At 42.4% G+C, this 19,536-nt stretch overlaps 1 protein-coding gene across 2 annotated transcripts in view; it reads left to right on the top strand.

Annotated features, from left to right (window-relative positions):
- Window positions 1–19,536, top strand: part of PLCE1 (phospholipase C epsilon 1) — a 288,663-nt gene that overhangs the window by 230,136 nt on the left and 38,991 nt on the right. Inside the window, exons 9-19 of one of the 2 annotated variants that reach the window (XM_036336551.1) lie at window positions 217–399; window positions 1,769–1,886; window positions 2,682–2,835; window positions 5,425–5,547; window positions 5,633–5,769; window positions 8,371–8,609; window positions 10,510–10,571; window positions 10,655–10,820; window positions 14,258–14,365; window positions 15,597–15,713; window positions 17,429–17,587. In XM_036336551.1, coding sequence (XP_036192444.1) covers window positions 217–399; window positions 1,769–1,886; window positions 2,682–2,835; window positions 5,425–5,547; window positions 5,633–5,769; window positions 8,371–8,609; window positions 10,510–10,571; window positions 10,655–10,820; window positions 14,258–14,365; window positions 15,597–15,713; window positions 17,429–17,587 — 1,566 coding nt within the window. Of the gene's footprint in view, window positions 1–198; window positions 400–1,768; window positions 1,887–2,681; window positions 2,836–5,424; window positions 5,548–5,632; window positions 5,770–8,370; window positions 8,610–10,509; window positions 10,572–10,654; window positions 10,821–14,257; window positions 14,366–15,596; window positions 15,714–17,428; window positions 17,588–19,536 lie in introns of both variants that reach the window. The other variant, XM_036336550.1, reaches the window with a different exon arrangement.

The following is a 19,536-nucleotide window of genomic DNA, read 5'->3' as shown; positions in this document are numbered from 1 at the left end:
AACTCAGCAGGGAGGTGACCAGGACTGCAGAGGATGTGATGAAATCCCCCAGAGTCCTGAGGATTAGAAAATAGAGCCACTTGGGTGGCCGGATTGTTATTCCTCAGTGGCTGTCTGTGCTCCTCCATCCCTGGGAGTTTCCTGGAAGCCATGCATGTATTTACTTCCCCATTGCTTGCTGTTCCCGTCTGTGTTCAGCATACGGTTATTCTACAGGAGGATGGACGGTATGAAGGCCCAACTTTGGCTCACGCTGTGGAGCTGTTTGGTGGCAGACGATGGAGTACTCGAAACCCCAGCCCTGGGACATCAGCAAAGAGTGCCGAGAAGCCCAACATGCAGAGGAACAACACCCTGGGCATCGGTACTGCCAAGAAGAAGAAGAAAATCCTTATGAGGGTAGAGTGTTACTTGTTTATTGAACATCAGACCCAATCATCTGGGACCATTGCATGGTCTATATCACCATAAATGATTTTAGGCTATTTGGATTGAGGACAACATAAGGCATCAAATAAATGAAGTACAACGGTCTACCCAGCACCTCCTGGGGGCCACACCCAGTGCTAGGAACTGAATCAACAACACCAGGAAAAAGTCAGGGTCCATAGACGGACACAGATGTGTTAACAAACACAGTGAGTTCTAAATTAGTCATTGTTAAACCGCCTGCAAAGTGCTTTAGGAGCGGAGAGAAAGAAGATATAGGGCTGAGAGGCAGGCAGGAAAGACTTCACAGAGCAATTGACATATGGGTCTTGAAGGTTGTATAGGAGTTTACCAAACAGACAACACAGGGAAAAGCATCCCAGGCAGATGAGGCAACAGAGAGGCATGAAAGATGTGGCTTGTTCAGGGAAGCACATATAGTTCTGAGTTCATGCTCCAAGCTGGAGCAGGGGCTCTGTGCTGGGCGAGGAAGGACGAGGAAGGAACGAGGATCAGATTATGAAGATCTCAGAGGACCTTCTAAATGTGTTATGAGAAGCAGCCTAAATGTTCATCCACAGATGAAGGATGAAGAAAAGGTGATGTAGGCATACAATGAGATATAATTCAACTTTGAAAAAGGAAGAAAATTCTTTCCTATGCTACAACATGGGTGCACCGTGAGGACATTACCCTGAGTGAAAAAAGCCAGTCACGAAAGGACGAGTAGTGTGTGGTGCCGCTTACATGAGGCACTAGGACGGCCCAGCTCTTAGAAAGTGGAATGATGGTGGCCAGGAACGGGGGGAGGGGAGTTGTTTGGTGGATATAGAGTCTCAGTTTTACAAGGTGAGAAAGTTCTAGGGATTGTTGCACAACAAGGCACATATAGTTCCCACGCTTAAAATGGGTAAGGCGGTGAATTTTATGTTACGCTTTTTATCACAATATATTTATTATTATTTATTACATACTTCATTATATACATTATCACTATAACATGATGATATATTTTCCCCAGGGTTGCAGATAGGAGGCTATTGCTGCCTAAGTGGAACTTTATCTGCTTTATGATTCTGTCTCTACGTGGAGATTCCAGGGATCACGTGCCTCCTTTTATGGGCCCCCTCCCCTGAGGAGTGCTGCTGTATAGTGAAGGACAAATGGGATAATATTCCATGTGAATACTTGGTCAGCTTTCACGTGGGTCTTTACTGGCTTCCCCAGGGGGGAGGCAGCCTTGAAGGTGGGTCCCTCAGAAAATAGGGACCTGCCCGGACTAAAGCAGTGATGGAAGAGAAACACAGACGGGGAACCACTGTGCGTTTTGTGTTCCCAGGGTGAGAGTGGAGAGGCCACCGACGACGAGATGGCCACCCGAAAGGCCAAACTGCACAAAGAGTGTCGAAGCTGGAGTGGCTCTGATCCTCAGGACATTAACGAGCAAGAGGAGTCAGGTAAAGCAGCACAGTCCCAGCTGGCACTTTTGTATGAGAAAAATACACATTGGGTTTAAATGGTAATTTAAGTGTGGTGGGCATTCTTAGCAGAACTCTTTATCTTGTGAAATGTACTTACCTTTGTTTTAACTAGATGATGGAACCCTATTTCTGCAAGCACTGTGTACTTGGAAGAAAATTCTCATCACTTACCTTGCCATTATTGACAGGGAGTATTAGCCATACAGGGTACAATTTGATGGGCTAGACCAGTGATTCTCAACTGGAAAATGGAGCTTTTAAAAAATATATCTGGTCCAGCCGGTGTGGCTCAGTGGTTGAGCGTTGACCCAGGAACCAAAACGTCACGGGTTTCGATTCCTGGTCAGGGCACATGCCTGGGTTGTGGACTCGATCCCCAGTAGAGGGCGTGCAGGAGACAGCCGATCGATGATTCTCTTTCATCATTGATGTTTCTATCTCTCTCTCCCTCTCCCTTCCTCTCTGAAATCAATAAAAATATACTATAAATAAATAAATAAGTATCTTGGTGCCCTATCCACACTCCAGCCACTGATTCAGATGCTGTGGCTGGGACCTGAACAGCTGCATACTTTTTAACCTCCCCCAGATGATTCTCATCTGTACCAGGGTTGAGAACCCTCCAGATGAGTTCATTCTGAATATTTTGATGCTCCTTGTGTAGAAATTGCTGCATAGAGTATGATTTGCTCAGACATCCAGAAGCATCTTTGTTGTCTTTGATTCTGAGGGAAAGGGGGTCATTGTCTCTTTTGTCTCTTCCGCTCACAGAGGCGAATGCCATCACAAGCCCGCCTAACCCTCTCCCTTCCAGAAGAGCCCATTCTCTGACTACGGCTGGGTCCCCCATCTTGGCTGCCGGGACGTCATCTCCCATCAGGCCAGTGTCCTCCCCTGTGCTGTCTTCAAACAAGAGCCCGTCCAGGTGGGGCCTTAACATGATAAAACAGCAGGACCCTCACAGCAGTCAGGCTGTGTAGCAGGGCATCTTCCTCCAGTGCTCTGTGGAAAGACTGTCTCTAGTTTTGACTTAGCAATGACATTGAGAACGGAAAGACCCCGAGTTTTTAACTAATTTTCCTGATTTTATAGCCCTATCTTCTCATAGTGCTATCATTGCTCCTAATTATTTGACACATCAGCCCCTCAAAGGGCAATAGCAGTAACAAAATCTGAGCTGTAATTCTCCAAATTAGCACTGTCCAATATAGTAGTCACTAGCCCCGGGTAGGGGGAGAGGGGAAGGCTATTTAAATTAATTAAAATTAAATAAAATTTAAAATTCTAAATACAATAAAAAAATAAAAGTTTCATTTCTCAGTCACACTAACCACATTCAGAATGCCTCAGAGCTACAAGTGGTTGGTGGCTACTAGGCTGAACCGTGCAGATACGGAATCTTTGTATCACTGCAGAGAGTTCTAGTGGATGGCACTGCTCTAAATGAAGACTAAATTAAGTTTTAAAGTAAGCTGCTTGACCCTTTTCTAATGGGTGAAATATATTTAATACTCTTCTTATATATAATAAACTCTACATGTCTAGAGAAATGAATGTATTACAGCAAGTCGGATACGTTTAGATCATTTCAAAGCTGGTGTTATAGTCAATTATTTTATACGGTCCATGCAAATTACAGATTTGAAACAACATCTACCCTCTCAGAAGAAATAATATTAAAATGAAAGCCTTCCAAAGGAATCAGAAAGTCACACCATCACCCTCAACCTCACACTAAAGTTTAAGAAATGCAGAGATTTCAGACAGAACCAAGATAAAATAGACACTTTGCTTTATCTGAGAGGAGAGTGGGAGGAGGAAATGGGTCTGTGAGGTACCTAGAGCAGTCCAACATACACACACACACTACAGTAAATCATTTTTTAAAGGGAAGCATTCTTTCACAGTGTGAATAATGAACACAATATAAGCTTTATGCATTCAGATTTCTATACTTGGTGAAACTGGGCCAAGGGTACGTGGGAATTCTTTGTGTCACTCTTACAACTTTTCCATAAGTTTAGGTGTGTAACACATTTAAAAGCTACAAAGAATTAGAATTCTCTACATTATATTTCAGCCTATACAGCATCCTTGATGAACAAAATAGCCAAGTAACTGGGAGTAAATAGCCCTTCCCTTTATTTCAATCGCTCATGAGCAGGGAAAGGAAGGGCAAAATAAGAGAGGAAAATATTTTTAAAGAGGTAGAAGTAGAGAAGCTAACATATCAGATGCAAGATCACAGATGGACCGGCACCACAGCCCACCAAGTGTTCTAAAACAGAAGGAAGAGACAAGGCAGAAGAAAAGTCGGCCTGAATACTGGTCAAGGGGAGAACCAAATCTGAGCCAGAAAGGGAAAGAGTAGACACATGGAGCTTCCTGAAGTCGGGGGCTGCCTCAGACAGTGGCTAGGCCTGGAACTAGAAGGAAGACAGGGACTTCCCTGCTTAAAGCAAGTGATAAACCACTTTATGGGACCTTCCTCTACCTGAACCTCCACCCTCTATTTCCCACACATGTGGACGATCAACAACCTTTTCCCTCAAAATAATACAAATCTAGCCTTTTGTAATACTCTTCCTTTAACCTTGAGGTGTCAGCACAGAATCATTTTCTATGAGTAAGCATTGTTAGCAGGATTAAGGGTAAACAGTCTATTCATTACAATATTCTCTGTACTTTCTTATATAAGTTGAAAGATTTCTAAAGTGAAAAATAAAAGACAAAAATGAAAGAAAAAGAAAGATCTTGTTCATTGATTTGGTTAACAACCAGACAAAACATTTCTCATACTATCCCGTCAGGGAACCAGTATAGAACGTTAAAAAAAAAAAAAAAAAAAAAGTTGTGAAACAGCCAGACTGAAGTTTTGATCTAGTTGACTGATATTTTTATACTGAATAGATACAGCTTTGGCAGGTGCAAATATAATCCTAGACAGAGTTGGCTTCTTTCCATTCTTAATATTTTTCTGACTCACATTTTCCATTAGCATTAAAAGCCCTTCCCCGAATTCATCTAAGAACTGGTTTAAAAAGGACAAAAAGTAGACATTAAGACATTCAAGACATTCTTCTTAAATGGGTTTCTGTAATTCAGAATATAGGGGGAAAACATGCATAATTTTCCATAGGTTAAAATCCAGTAGTTTGGGGCCCTTTTTTAAAAAAAGACTTTTCTTCAAAGACACATTTACATTCCTGCCTACCCACTCCCCACCCCCACTGGCCTGTGATTTCAAAAAACTGTTTTAATTAGTGGAAGCATATTAACCTCAGCCTTATGTCCTTATTAAATAGTCTGTAAACATGAAGCCGTTTCAATATCTAATATGTTTGACCTCCTCTGACATAATACGGATTAATTTTGAGAGGAATGAAAATAGCCTCCACCTCAAATGACTTGCAGTCCATCTTTTTGGGCATATTGCTTCACGCGAGAGCACCCGTTGGGGCAGAAGGGCAGACAAGGGCCCGTCCTGCCGGTTAAGGCCATGTTTTTCCTGCAGTGCCTGGAGCAGCAGCAGCTGGCACGGCCGCATCAAAGGAGGAATGAAAGGCTTCCAGAGCTTCATGGTTTCCGACAGCAACATGAGTTTCGTTGAATTTGTGGAGCTGTTCAAATCCTTCAGGTATGGCACGCTTTCTTCTGACCCTTTCTCAGCCCTACATTTTAGCAGCAGTGCTGCATGCGAGGCGTTTTCATTCCTCACCCAGTGTAAGGAGCCGCAAGGACCTGAAGGATCTCTTCGACCTCTACGCCGTGCCCTGCAACCGGTCGGGCTCCGAGTCGGCCCCGCTCTACACCAACCTAACCATTGACGAGAACACCAGCGGTCTTCAGCCTGATCTAGGTTTGTGTAACAATTTAATCTTTCTCTCGGAGATCTGTCTATCGAATCACACACACCTTCAGCCTGCCTCCCATGGCGTGCTGCTACCTGGAGCATGGCGAAACACTGGGAGAATTTTTTTCAAGGTGACATTGGCATTTGAGACGAGGAAATTCATCATTGTGTCCATGTATTTCAGGACATTTAATCAGTAGAGCCCCCAGTCCAGCTGACCACCAGAACCCCTTTCCCGCCCATTTCCACGTGTCCCCCTGGGGTGTGGTGTGTCCCAGTTGAGAACCACCGGTCTCTGCCCTGCCTTCAGGCGGTCGGGTGCTCAGCCGCAGGGTGGGGGCTGTCTGCCCTTTAGCAACGAGAGTCTGTGGTGACCTCAGCAGAGCACTGCTGTCTGGACACCCAGGACATTTTCCCGAATATGTAAACCAGAACGTCTGGTTCTGTCCCACTCACCACCACCAGCACCAGCACCACCATGCATTTTAAAGGCTTTTCTTTTGCTCTTCTGTTCTTGCTGGGAAATATAATCACAACGAAGCAAAAACAAAAATAGTCCTCTTTTATGCAGTTGCTTTTTAATTATTTAAAACCTTTATTGTCCTTAGCTAAGAATATTAACCTTTTTCAACTTTAGTCATAAGATGTGCATAACTATGGGTTAGTGAATCAGTCACACTTTTTAAAAATTTAATGGGCTATTTTTTAAGAGCAGTTTTAGATTTACAGAAAAATGGGGGCAAAGAACAGAGAGTTCGAGTATTCTCTCCCCACATAGTTTCCCCTGTTATTAATATCTTGCATATGTGATACAGGGAACCAATATCGATATATTGTTATTAACTGAAGCCCATAGTTTGCATTAGTGTTCACTGTTTGTTCTGTACATTCTATGGGCTTTGACATAAGTATAATGACATGTATTCACCATTACCATGTTATAGAGAATAGTTTCACTGCCCTAAAAATCTCTGCTCCATCTAGTCATGCCACCCACCTCCTTCTGACCCCTTGGCTACCACTGATTTTTTTTATTGATTTTTTTTTACGGTCTGCACAGTATTGCCTTTTCCATAATGTCATATATTTACTATCACGCAGTACATAGCCTTTTCAGACAGGCTTCTTTCACTTAGCAATACACATGTAAGGCCCCTCCATGTCTCCTCATGGTTTCATAGCTCATTTCCTTTTATAGCTGAACTAGAGGCCTGATGCATGAAATCCATGCAAGAGTAGGTTTCCCTCTGATACCTGGGACCTGGGCTTCCTTCTGGCACCCGGTACCCCAGCTTCCCTTGCAGCCCCGGCTTCGTCTGGAAAGTCGTCCAGAAGGACGTCCAGTCTAATTAGCATATTACACTTTTATTATTATAGACTAGAGGCCCAATGCATGAAATTCGTGCAAGGGGCTCTGCCCTCACAGCCGTGGCAGCTTGCCTTGGCCCTCACAGCCCTGGCTTCATCCAGAAGGTTGTTTGGCTGTCTGGTCTAATTAGCATATTATGATTTTATTATCATACATAATATTCCATTGTATGGATTTATCATAATTTGCTTAGTCATTCACCTATGGAAGGATTCCTGGTTGCTTCCAAGTTTTAGCAATGATAAATAAAGCTGATGAAACACTGTGTATAAGTTTTAGTGTGCATGTGACTTTTCACCTCATGTGGGTAAACACCTCGGAGCGCAATTGCCGGGTCGTAGGATGAGCCCATGGTTGACTCTGTGGGAACATGCCAGGCTGTCTTCCAAGTGGCCACAGTGAGCATGTCTGGCCAAGGTGGTGTCAATGTGGCGCCACTGCAGCCTTGCTGGTAGGAGTGTAAGATGGTACACTCCCACCAACTTCAGAAGGAAGTTGAGCAGCTTCTTACAAAACTAAACATACTCTTACCATACCATCCAGCAATTGCATTTCTTGGTATTTATACAAATGAACTGAAAACCTATGTTTGTTCACACAGAAACCTGCACACAAATGTTTATAGTTACACTTTTACTTTTGTTAATCTTTATTGTTGAAAGTATTACTTATGTCTCGTTTTTCCCCCCTTTGGCCCCTCTAGCCCTCCCCTCGCCCCCACCCCTAGCTTTCACCATACTATTTCCTGTGCCCACGGGTTATGCCTACAAGTTCTTCGGTTAATTTCTTCCCATCCCACCCACCCTCCCCTGCCTTCCCTCTGAGATTCCACAGAAAATAGTTACATCTTTAAAGTACAGAAAAAACTGTAATCTTAAAGGTTCATCTTCAGTCTCTGAAAATATAAAAATATAATAGTTATTCTAAAATCTAAAGTTCAAATTCAGCCTAAAATCCCCAATTGATGTACATTTAGTTCCCCTCAAATACCGAAGCTCATGGGCTTTCGAGGTCATCGATCTAGCTCTCTCTTAGTTTCTTTTACTTATTCATTGATTCCTTTTTTTATCCCTCTACTCTGTGAAGCCAGGAATATGCAGTGAGTTTGCTGGCTTGTTTAAACAGAATGGTGATGAATTTCTCTAGCTTAATAATGCCATAGGACAGGTATCTGCCAAGTGAACTTTGTGAAAGATGCTGGCTAGTTTGTCCATGTTTTGTGGGTGATTCTGTTTCAGATTTGTTGACCAGAAATGTCTCAGATTTGGGGCTGTTCATTAAGAGTAAACAGCAGCTGTCAGACAACCAGAGGCAGATCTCTGACGCCATTGCTGCTGCAAGCATCGTGACGAATGGCACTGGGGTCGAGAGCACATCCCTGGGCGTGTTTGGGGTCGGCATACTTCAGCTCAATGACTTCCTAGTGAACTGCCAGGGAGAACACTGCACTTACGATGAAATCCTCAGCATCATCCAGGTACCCACCTGTTTCGTGTGCACACTCGTGTAAAGCCTCTGACTCTTCTAATTATTTTCTGCTAAACATTTATTCTTTCCATACTTCTTTCCAAAGACTCTTTAAATTTGGGGCAGAAATAGAAGGGGGTTGGGTTGTTTTTTTTTTAAATACCAAATACATAAGTGTTCTTTTTTTTTTTAATATATTTTTATTGATTTCAGAGAGGAAAGGAGAGGGAGAGAGAGATAGAAATATCAATGATGAGAGAGAATCATCAATCAGCTGCCTCCTGCATGCCCCCTACTGGGGATCGAGCCCACAACCCAGGTACATGCCCTTGACCGGAATCGAACCTGGGACCCTTCAGTCCATAGGTCGATGCTCTATCCACTGAGCCAAACCAGCCAGGGCCATAAGTGTTCTTATTTAACATATAATTTAACACAGGTCCCAAGCCTTCTCTTACTCAGTGACTATTAAAAGGAATCAGTACACCATTCCTTCTTCTTCTTCTAGCACATGCAATAGAATTAGTAGTCTAGGTTTTCAACCTTTTTAGTCATTTAGCAAATATTTTTTATATTGCTGCTATGGGCCTGGGTCTGTTCCAGGACCTGGGAATATAGTAATACATAAGATCAAGATCTGGCCCTCCACACAGCTTACATTCAAGTGGGTGAGGCAGACAATAAATGAATAAAGGTACAGGGTGGAGCAAAAGTGGGTTTACAGTTGTTTATCTGGAGAATAATGCAATAATTAATAAATAATAATACAGGAATAAACTCTGCTTTATGTAGCTACAACTGAACGCCTATTTTTGCCCCGCCCTGTATAATATAATTTCAAGTAATAATACTGGGTTCTGGAAAAGACTGAGCAGAGTAAGGGGATGGAGTGATGCAGGAAGGCTGAGAGGAATAAGCCAAGGCCACTCTGAGGAGGTTACACTGGGCTGAGCCCTGCAGAAGTAAGCTATTGAAGGTCTAAGGAAAGGACATTCTAGACAGGAGCCTCAAGTTCAAAGACCAGAGCAGGTGCGAGCTCGACATTTATGAGAAACAATAGAAAAGCTGTGTCATGGGAACCGCATAAGCCAGAGGGACCACCGTAGACACGATTTCAGACAGGTAGGCAGGGGCCCAGCCATCTTAGGCATGTAGGCCACGGTCAGGAGTTTGGCTTTAGTCCATGACAAATGGGAAGCTGCTGGAAATGTCTGAGCGGCGAAGTAATGAGCATGACATGATTTCTGTTTGTAAGAGGTCACTCTGACTCCACTGGAGAATGAAATGTGCTGGGGAAGGAGTGGAAGCAGAGACCTAGCAGGAAGCTTTCATCAGTAACCAGGCGGCTGCAAGGACAGGGTGGTAGGACACAGTGGGATGAGACCATTCATGGTGGCTGCGTCACCTGCAACAGAATTCGTCAAGGTTTTCAATCTCCCTTTTCAACTGATTGGGAATCAGTGGCTTAGCTCTCCAGCGACTGGATTCGGTCACTGGAAATGCTTAAAATGTCAGATGATTATCACATGCTGAGTGCTCACTGTAATATTATCGAGTGCAAGCACTGTATGAAGTGCTCTATGAGAAGCATCTAATTTACCTCTCACCAGCTCTATGATAGCTGCTGTTTTTATCCCCATTTTCACCTGGATAAACTGATACCATTTGTTTTCATATAAATCAACCTTATTCTTTTCTCTTAAGTAAATATGCTTCGTATAATAAACTCACTTGTAATAAATGTTTTCTTTTTTTAAAAAAATCTACATCTTACCACTACATAGCTAAATTAGTTCAAATATTTGGTTTAGATGTTTCCTGATGAAAACAGAACAGTTTTAAAAAATGATGTGGTGTTTTCCCCCTTAGGTTCCTTTACCTAAATAACACTCTTTTTGTATTCCTTGCAGAAGTTTGAGCCTAGCATTAGTATGTGTCATCAGGGCCTAATGTCATTTGAAGGATTTGCAAGGTAACTTTTAAAATATCTTTTGCCCTGTCATTTAAAGTATATCTTTTTCCCATGCAATCCTAAGAAAATTTGTTTCCTCCTAGGTTTCTGATGGATAAAGACAACTTTGCTTCAAAAAACGATGAATCACAGGAGAACATTAAAGAATTACAGCTGTCCCTCTCTTACTATTACATTGAATCTTCACACAATACCTACCTCACAGGCCATCAGCTCAAAGGAGAATCCTCAGTAGAACTCTACAGCCAGGTACTGAGAAATCCCCTTGGAATGTGCTTGTCATTAAACCTTATTTATGTAACCCCCAAAGTCACAAAAACCTGACCCAGACCCTTGTGAAGAACTCAGAAACTACTGCCTGTGAAATGTGAGGAAATATGACGTGTGGGAAAACAGCCTATACGTACAGTTGTTTTCTTTACTTCTTTTTGTTTTGTTTTTCCTCGCTATCTATACTTAACCTTTATTCTGGGCAATGAGAGAGAAAAATAATATTTGAGACTCATAGCTTTTAGATCCTACTTAGTCTGACCTACTCCTACTAAAATTAGATTTTCCCATGGGAAAGTTATCTAATTGTTTCCCTAAATGCTAAATAAATCAATATATTGTAGTGGGAAAGCATAGTAGAAAATGCAACTCTTTCTGAAGTTATTCCCAAAGTATTAGTTGTTATGCTTTGCAATTTGTTAGACAATCAATCCATCCCCATGGTAACCAACTTAAGGGGGAGTGATCTGCCCAGACTGTAGGCACTGTTCCTATATACTTAATTCATGGGCATATTCTGGGCAATTCAGTAGGTTCTCTAGACTAGAAAAAAGCACATCCTTTTGACCTAAACATCCAACTCTCAATAATCTGAATGTCAATTGTCTCCCTGTTATATTTTCTGCAATTCCCTCATGTCTGCTGCCTGTCTTGTGAGCTCCTGCAAGAAGAGGTAATCAATCAGGAAGAAGAAGCTAGGTTAGTTCCAAGGAGTACAGGGTGCCCCCCAAAATTGTATGCATACTTTGAATAATTATTCATTCCAGTGGATTAAATCTGAACAAAAGAAGCATCAATTGAGCTATCAGCTGTTAAGTGTTTATACATTTTGGGGGGACACCCATGTAAATGTGTGATTGAGCTTATGGGGAAAGGCTGGAGTCCAAGTGTAAACATTGCCATTGTATTGTTTACACAAACCCAGCAGACCAGAGGTTCCTTTGTTCTCCAGATTAGCTCAGATATTCCTCAAAGCATGGGTCAAACTTCTGTCCCAAAGTTTATCTAGTATGAAATATGTGCTCTAAACTCTAAAAGCTAAGCGGCTTTTATTATGAAATGAAGACATGTCCTTAAAATAATGATTTTCGAAATAGAAGTGCTGTGAAGGGGCCTCAGCTGCTGACACTGAGATGAGCAAGCAGTAGAGCAGAGGGGTCCCATGCTCACCCCCCTGCAGCTGAAGTCCTGCTCTTTGATGAGTTGTGCATATTGGCCCTGCCTTTGCACAGAGAATCCCAAGGTTAAAAAGTTTGAAATCCATTGCTTTTTGGGGGGGGGTGGGGGGGATGAAGAGAGAGAGAGAGAATTTCTCCCAAGAAAATAAGCAAAGACCAATGTCCCAACTTTTATTCCTACTGCATTTTTCTGTTTGATTTCAAAATGTTTCTTTAACTCCTTAACATTACACCCAAAGTGAGGTTGTCGCAGCTTTTGAACTAGGCGCAACAGCCCCTCAAATAGACACACAGAGGTGATTAAACCTAGGATGAGTCTCCCTTTACTTTTATTTCTCACCGCTCCCTCCCTCAGCCCTTCTAATTACTTCCTAGCGTTATTCTATGGGTCAGATGGGGACTGAGAGAAAGCCCTGTTTTCACCTGGAATTGCCAGCTCTGGTCTTCCTTTGCTAGCCATATACGGACAGCTTAAGGTCCTGCAGACCTTGATAAAGAGCGCTAGTCTTTTCATGCTGAAAAATCACCCCATCTGCTGCGAGGCAGTGAACGTTCTTCCCATTGTGGCAGGTGCACCACAGAGATGAGCAGCCTAATGCTTCAGCTGACGTATTACACAACAGTTTTCAGCCCCGAGCAACACACCTCTGGGAACTCTAGCTGCAGGAAGAAGCTGAGAGCTGTGGGATTTCAGGCCACAGAATAGGTTCCACCTGGGAAGATGGGTCACCCCGGAAGATTGAATGCTGCATGATGTGCAGTGGGAAGGATCTACAAAATATTTCATACAAAATATTAAAATAAGAGGGATTCCACTATCAGTTTTGTTGCAGCAACTCTACTGGCCAATAGCCCCCAGTTTTGGAGTGCTGTCACATGGTAATAATTATGTGGATTCTCACATCCATGACTTGGCCCATTTGCAGATATGCTCTTGGCATGGGTTGTCCTTTCAATACCCTTTCAAGACTGTCCTAAAATACAGTCTGCTAATAGATTCTATGGAGGAAGAGGTTGCTTCAAGCAAATAATGCAGAGCTGCAACCCACACACACATGTCAGGAGCTCTGCTTCCAGCTCTAGGTCCAGGATAGCAAAGAGGTATCATGTCAACTGATTCATTGGTAGTGTTTCCTGGAGCACTTTGCCAAAAAGGTTGTGAGATAACATATCAAAGCTTAGGGAGTAGTCCAACCAGTGTGGCTCAGTGATAGAGTGTCGACTTATGAACCAGGATGTCATGGTTCGATTCCCAGTCAAGGCACATGCCTGCGTTGTGGGCTTGATCCCCAGTAGGGGGGCATGCAGGAGGCAGCTAATCAGTGACTCTCATCATTGTTGTGTATATATATATATATATATATATATATATATATATATATGGAGCAGCTGTGCTGTTATTGATTACTAATGTCTGCTAAAGATATGGGAGAGTCAACTATGGCTTATTTTCCATCTCTGCTGTAGGATTAGACAACAGTCCTTGATAACTCCTTGCTTATACTTTCTTACATGCTACATGTTCATAGCAAATGCATTAATTAGCCAGTGGCAGAATTTGTATCTAAATGAAGATTTTATCCTTATTGGTTTCATTTAATAAAAGTTAATTAAGGCCTGGCTGGTGTGGCTCAGTGGGTGAGCATCAACCTATGAACCAGAAGGTCACGGTTTGATTCCTGGTCAGGGCATATAGGGTTGCAGGCTCAATCCCCAGTAGGGGGTGTGCAGGAGGCAACCGATCAATGATTTTCTCTGATCATTGATGTTTCCATTTCTCTCCCTCGTCCTTCCTCTATGAAATCAATAAAAACATATTTTTTAAGTTAATTAAGGAATCAGTGGCCTCATCTCCTCTGGGCTCTGGCATCACCTCCGCTGACATCTGCCTAGACAGAGCCCAGCCTGGCTCTCTCAGTTCAGCATGTGCCATGTATATACAGCTCCCTTGAGAGACCAAAGTTGCTGGGAAAATGGTCACATGTTTTTGCTATCAAATTTACTTTCCGATGGTATTCAGCTCTGGTAAGCACTCTTTCCACCTTAATCTGTCCTCTGCCTTCCCCACCCCTGATGAGTTGTGGCCCTTGGCCAAGATGCAATGTTTATTTTAGTTCGCATGCCCTTCTGCTTTAGCCCTGAATGTGAACACTAATATATAAAATCATATGCGGGGCTTAATTTGAGGCTTTCTCTCCATTCACTTATCTGGGGTGGATTTTTTCATTAATCGCACAGGTCCTCCTGCAAGGCTGTAGGAGCGTAGAGTTGGACTGCTGGGACGGAGATGATGGGATGCCCATCATTTACCATGGACATACACTGACAACCAAGATCCCCTTCAAGGTGATGCTTCATAGCTTTCTTTAAATCAAATCTCAAAGAGTCATTATCTTCATTTGCCACTTAAATCAGTGACTAACACATTGTACCTTAGGTCGAGGGTTCTGATCCTTGCTCTGAAGACTCCACAGCATTTACAGTGTTATGTAGGCGGCACGCATGTTCATTTTTCTGGGAATTGATATAAAAATCTTATTAGATTCTCATTCAACCAAAGTTTAGTTACCATTACCTTAAGTTAGTTTTCACGTGATAATATAGGGGTTGACAAAAGTAGGTTTACAGTTGTGAGCACATGACACACAGTTTATTCTTGTAGTATTTATTTGTATTATTTGTCTTCCTGCCAAACAAACTATAAACCTACTTTTGCTTACCCCTGTATTGTTGTAATTTTTACATTATGTGATGATATATAAAGTTCAAGGGCTGTTCCTTTGCTATAGGAATTAAAGGTCATTTGTCCTGCTAACAGAGGCCAACAACATGTGTTAAGAGATGATTCAATAATTAGCATTATAAAGAAATGAGAATTGGTTCCACTTGGGGAGTTGGTCGCCCAGGAAGATTAGTCTCATTGGATTACTATTTCAAATTCTAAGTAGTTTATTATTTCATTGTGTGATTACTATCCTCATTCAGAGGGTCTTTGGCTGTGCAACATCATTTTTCTCTGAACTGTGGCTTGTCTGGAAAAGATTATTATTTCTCTCATCTGTGGAGATAATGGCTAAAATGCATTTTCTCTTTAACTCATTTCCCTATTCAGCCTTCTTAAAATCCTTGTACTTTACATTGAGGGGATTGGAAGTTGATAATTGTGTTTACATATACACATAAATATATGTGGTGTATGTCTCATTGCGCCAAGTAAATTATAAATTCCTTGAGAGCAGGAAAGTATCTTATGCTTACAATTTTTGATGCTATAACTAAAATAATGTACCTACAGTATACACAATATAAATATATTAATGATTTGTTAAATTCAGCATACTGTTTCTTATAGCATGTGAACAAAACTCAATATGATCAGTTTAATGTCTTTATAGAAAATAGCCTTATCCTCTTACTTAATTTGAAAATATAAAAACCACTTTAGCCAGAGCCTTCTGAAAATAATAATTTAGATGCTTTCTGAGGCTGTAAGTACCTTGCCTTCTGACACCTTGGACAAATACCTAATGAGATGTCTCATAAGACAGACCCTAATGAGCTGTTGTGTCTCTCGTAGGACGTGATTGAAGCCATTGATCGCAGTGCCTTCATCAACTCTGACCTGCCAATCATCATATCAATTGAGAACCACTGTTCATTGCCTCAGCAACGAAAAATGGCAGACATTTTCAAGGTACACTTTTAGCTAAGAGGCAGGATGGTATCTTGGCCCTTGTCTTGCCATTGCTGACAAGGCAAGTTTTATACGCGCCACTGTGGACCACACCACAGCTGGATTCCAGCTGTGAAGCACAACTAGGGTCCCTCAGACCTGAGAAATCAGGGTGCCCTGGAGGCTTGGTCTTTCTCCTGGAAGGTTCATCTTTTCAGCTGGAGTAATAAAAGCATTGTTTTGTTCTGTGGTTCTTTGGAGAGGCCAACCCTCCAATACTTCTGGAACCACAAATCAGGGGTGCCAAGATGTTCCCTGTCATTGTTTGTGGAAAAGCTGACAATATCTCAGGGCAAATCAGTCAAATCTTCCTGAGGCCCACCCCACAGATACAGGGTCCAAGTTGGCAAGGAGCTTGGCGTGGCCACAGCAGTTGCTATGGTAACACTCCGCCCTTCCTTATACAAAGAAACTATAAAGCAGATTTAGGGGCAAATATGCTATTACAATGTCCCCTACCCTCCACTGGTAGAGGCTTTTGTGGAAACATGGCTTTCAGTGGGAGGGAGGGACATAGCCAGCAGGAAATGTCCTCAAACGCTAATGCCAACAAAACTAGCCTTTCATATGTCTTTCCTTTGCCATCATTTAGAAGAATGGTCTCTAAACTTTTTTGATTATATACTCCTAACAGTAAAACACTAAGACATGTATTCCTTTGGTGTACTTATTGACTTATTTCTAAATCATATACATATCCTATTTGTTAACTTATTTTATATATTAAAACATGCAAAAATTAGAATATAAAAAATAATAACAGAAAGGATAAAGTAATAAGTGAATTTTAAACACTATTACTTATTAATGGTTAGAAAAAACTTTGCTCTCATAAAAAATTTTTAAAGTGAATTTGCTATTTACTTATTGTCTAAAGTTTTCATGTGACTGAATATGCTTCATTACATAATACTTATCTGGCAGGGGAGATACCATTATTACAGATATGCCTCATTATTTCTGAAATTTTGAATCTCCTGCATCAGGAGGCTCCTCCTTGTCCCTCCGGGACCTGCATGAGCAGCTCCTGACATCAGACCGAGTCTGACTTACAGACTGAGGGAACGAGCCATCATTTCAGTTTGTACATTAAACATTAGTGAGCTTCCATTTTTGTTTTTTTCTAATTAAAAATAACTAGAAATAGCATTTGCCGTATTTCCTACCCTTACCCCAGTGGATCATCCTGTGCCTGATCCTCTCCCACCTCCTTGAAGCACACACACTCCACTTTGGAGCCAGTGCTCAGAATCTTTGTGAGAATGTTGTCTGTGGTTCTTTGTACCAAATGGTGAATTCTCCCTATTATCTTTCATCTTTGTCCCTACTCCCTACCTACTTCAAGGTTTCTGTTCTTTGATTTCTTACCCGCATCTGGAGCAGGCCACACTCTACAGACCACAGCCTCTAACTGAATCTCTGTTTTCTTCTTTACTACAGCAGACCCCAGAGCATTCTCCTAAAGAGAGAGTTAGAGCTCGGCCCGTGGAGGAAATGGCCTGGCCCCTCCTCCTTGCCTTCTCACCACCTCCCTTCCTCCCAGTAGGAAACTACTGGGGAGATGGGGACACAGCTTCTTTGCTACTTCCTCTTTCTAGGATTTTAGAAACAGTTCAACGGGGCTGAAACAATTCAAGTATAGATAAAAGGCATTGATTATGTGTTTTTCTTTCTAGACTGTATTTGGAGAAAAACTGGTGGCTAAGTTCTTATTTGAAAGTGATTTCTCAGATGATCCAATGCTTCCTTCCCCTGACCAACTTAGAAGGAAGGTGCTTCTCAAAAATAAGAAGCTAAAAGCCCACCAGACGCCGGTGGATATCTTAAAGCAAAAGGTACTGTTCTCTTGTTAAAAAGGTTATGGGTTGCCCTAACCGGTTTGGCTCAGTGGATAGAGCGTCAGCCTGCGGACTCAAGGGTCCCAGGTTTGATTCCGGTCAAGGGCATGTGCCTTGGTTGCGGGCACATCCCCAGTGGGGAGTGTGCAGGAGGCAGCTGATCGATGTTTCTCTCTCATAGATGTTTCTAACTCTATCCCTCTCCCTTCCTCTCTGTAAAAAATCAATAAAATATATATTTTTTAAAAAAAAGAAAGGTTATGGGTTATGGGCAATCGGCTATTAATGGTATCAGTAAAGCTTCCTGTTAACAGTAGGCAATTAGTGGTTAAGTTTTGGGGAAGTCAAAAGTTATACTTGGGTTCAGTGTCCTCACACCTGTGTTGTTCAAGGGTCAACTGTACAATATTAGCCCATGTTCTCTTTTGCCTGGCCCTCCTCCAGGGCTGCGTCACTAACTCACAACCAACCAGCATTGGGGGCCTTTTCTTCTGCAACACTGTTCCTCTGTGCTACTTTCTTTACCCAGCAACTACTGCCCACTTCTCCCTGCCAAGCAGACACGCTGCCCTGCGCATATCTCTACTGGCTTCAAGATGTGTCTGAGTGTCCTTGGAGCTTTTGCCTTTCCCGCCCTGCACACAGTCATTTGCAGTCACTTATGCAGCCTCCGTCCCACTAAATGAATAGATTGTGTTGTACAGAAGTCTTCTTTATGCGGAGCCCAAATCCTCCTTCCTGTTCCTCCTACTCTTTGGCAGTCCTTCTTCCCTCTGCAGCTGCACAGGCTCATTGCATATCTAGAAAGCGAGCATGTGTCTCCCCACCAGTGTTTCTTCTCCAAGCTAAACATTCTTGTGTCAGCTGTTCCCCACAGGATATGGCTGCTAAGAGCCTTCACTTTTCATTAAGAATATTTTGGATTGCCCTGACCGGTTTGGTTCAATGGATAGAGCGTCAGCCTGTGGACTGAAGGGTCCCAGGTTCGATTCCAGTCAAGGGCATGTACCTTGGTTGTGAGCACATCCCCAGTAGGGGGTGTGTAGGAGGCAGCTGATCAATGTTTCTCTCTCATCGATTTTTCTAACTCTCTATCCCTCTCCCTTCCTCTCTGTAAAAAAATCAATAAAATATATTTTTTTTTAAAAAGAATATTTTGGATAGTCTTAAATTTGTAGACATTTTTGAATTTGCCAGTCTTAAAAACATGATTTCCAGAACTTCTCCAACTAGGGTCTGGCAGCATGAGGACAGGGAAGCCATCACCTCTCTTCATGTGAGCATCATGCCTCAGTTAATGCAGCCTAGAACTGCACTCACTTTTAAAATTCTCTCATGTACACCACGCTCATGTTGACTTTGTGGAAAACAAAAAAGAGTTCAGTTCTTTTCACAGGGACTGTTCTTATGTCTCATCTCCCCATTTTTCCAGGTTTGCAGTTAATTTTAACCTTTCATGTGCAGGAGCCTCATATTTATCTTGGTTAAATTCACTCTTCTTGACTTTGGTATGTTATTGCAGCATGCAATTATTGCATTTACAATTGTAAATTTTGACATCTGTCGTCAATGTCAGTTTTTCAAGCTGTGCCCTCATCCCAGGTTGTCCTTGGGCCAGACAGCCGAATAGAGAGCCTGTGGCCCTTCTCACAGAACCTCCTGGAGGTTAGTGCTCAGCGCTCCCGGCTGGTGCTCCCCTTTCTTGCAGCCCACATTTCTCCAGAGTCACTTTCAACTCCATTATTTATAGAAGAGGAAAGTGAGGCCTGCCGAGCCCTTGATGGGACTGTCTCAGTGCCACCCAGCTCCTCGTGGCAGAGCTAGGACTCAGACCTAGGTCCTCAGAAAAGACCTTCTCAAACACAACACAGGAGTCAGAATATATTGATGAGAATCACTGGAACAGATTTAAAAACATAGATCCTTAGGTCCCTAATCTGCCCAAT

The sequence above is a fragment of the Myotis myotis genome, unplaced genomic scaffold (genome assembly GCF_014108235.1).
Source record: "Myotis myotis isolate mMyoMyo1 unplaced genomic scaffold, mMyoMyo1.p scaffold_m19_p_15, whole genome shotgun sequence".
Taxonomy (NCBI): domain Eukaryota; kingdom Metazoa; phylum Chordata; class Mammalia; order Chiroptera; family Vespertilionidae; genus Myotis; species Myotis myotis.
The sequence above is the reverse complement of the archived record's forward strand: the minus strand, read 5'-3'. Positions and strand labels throughout refer to the sequence as shown.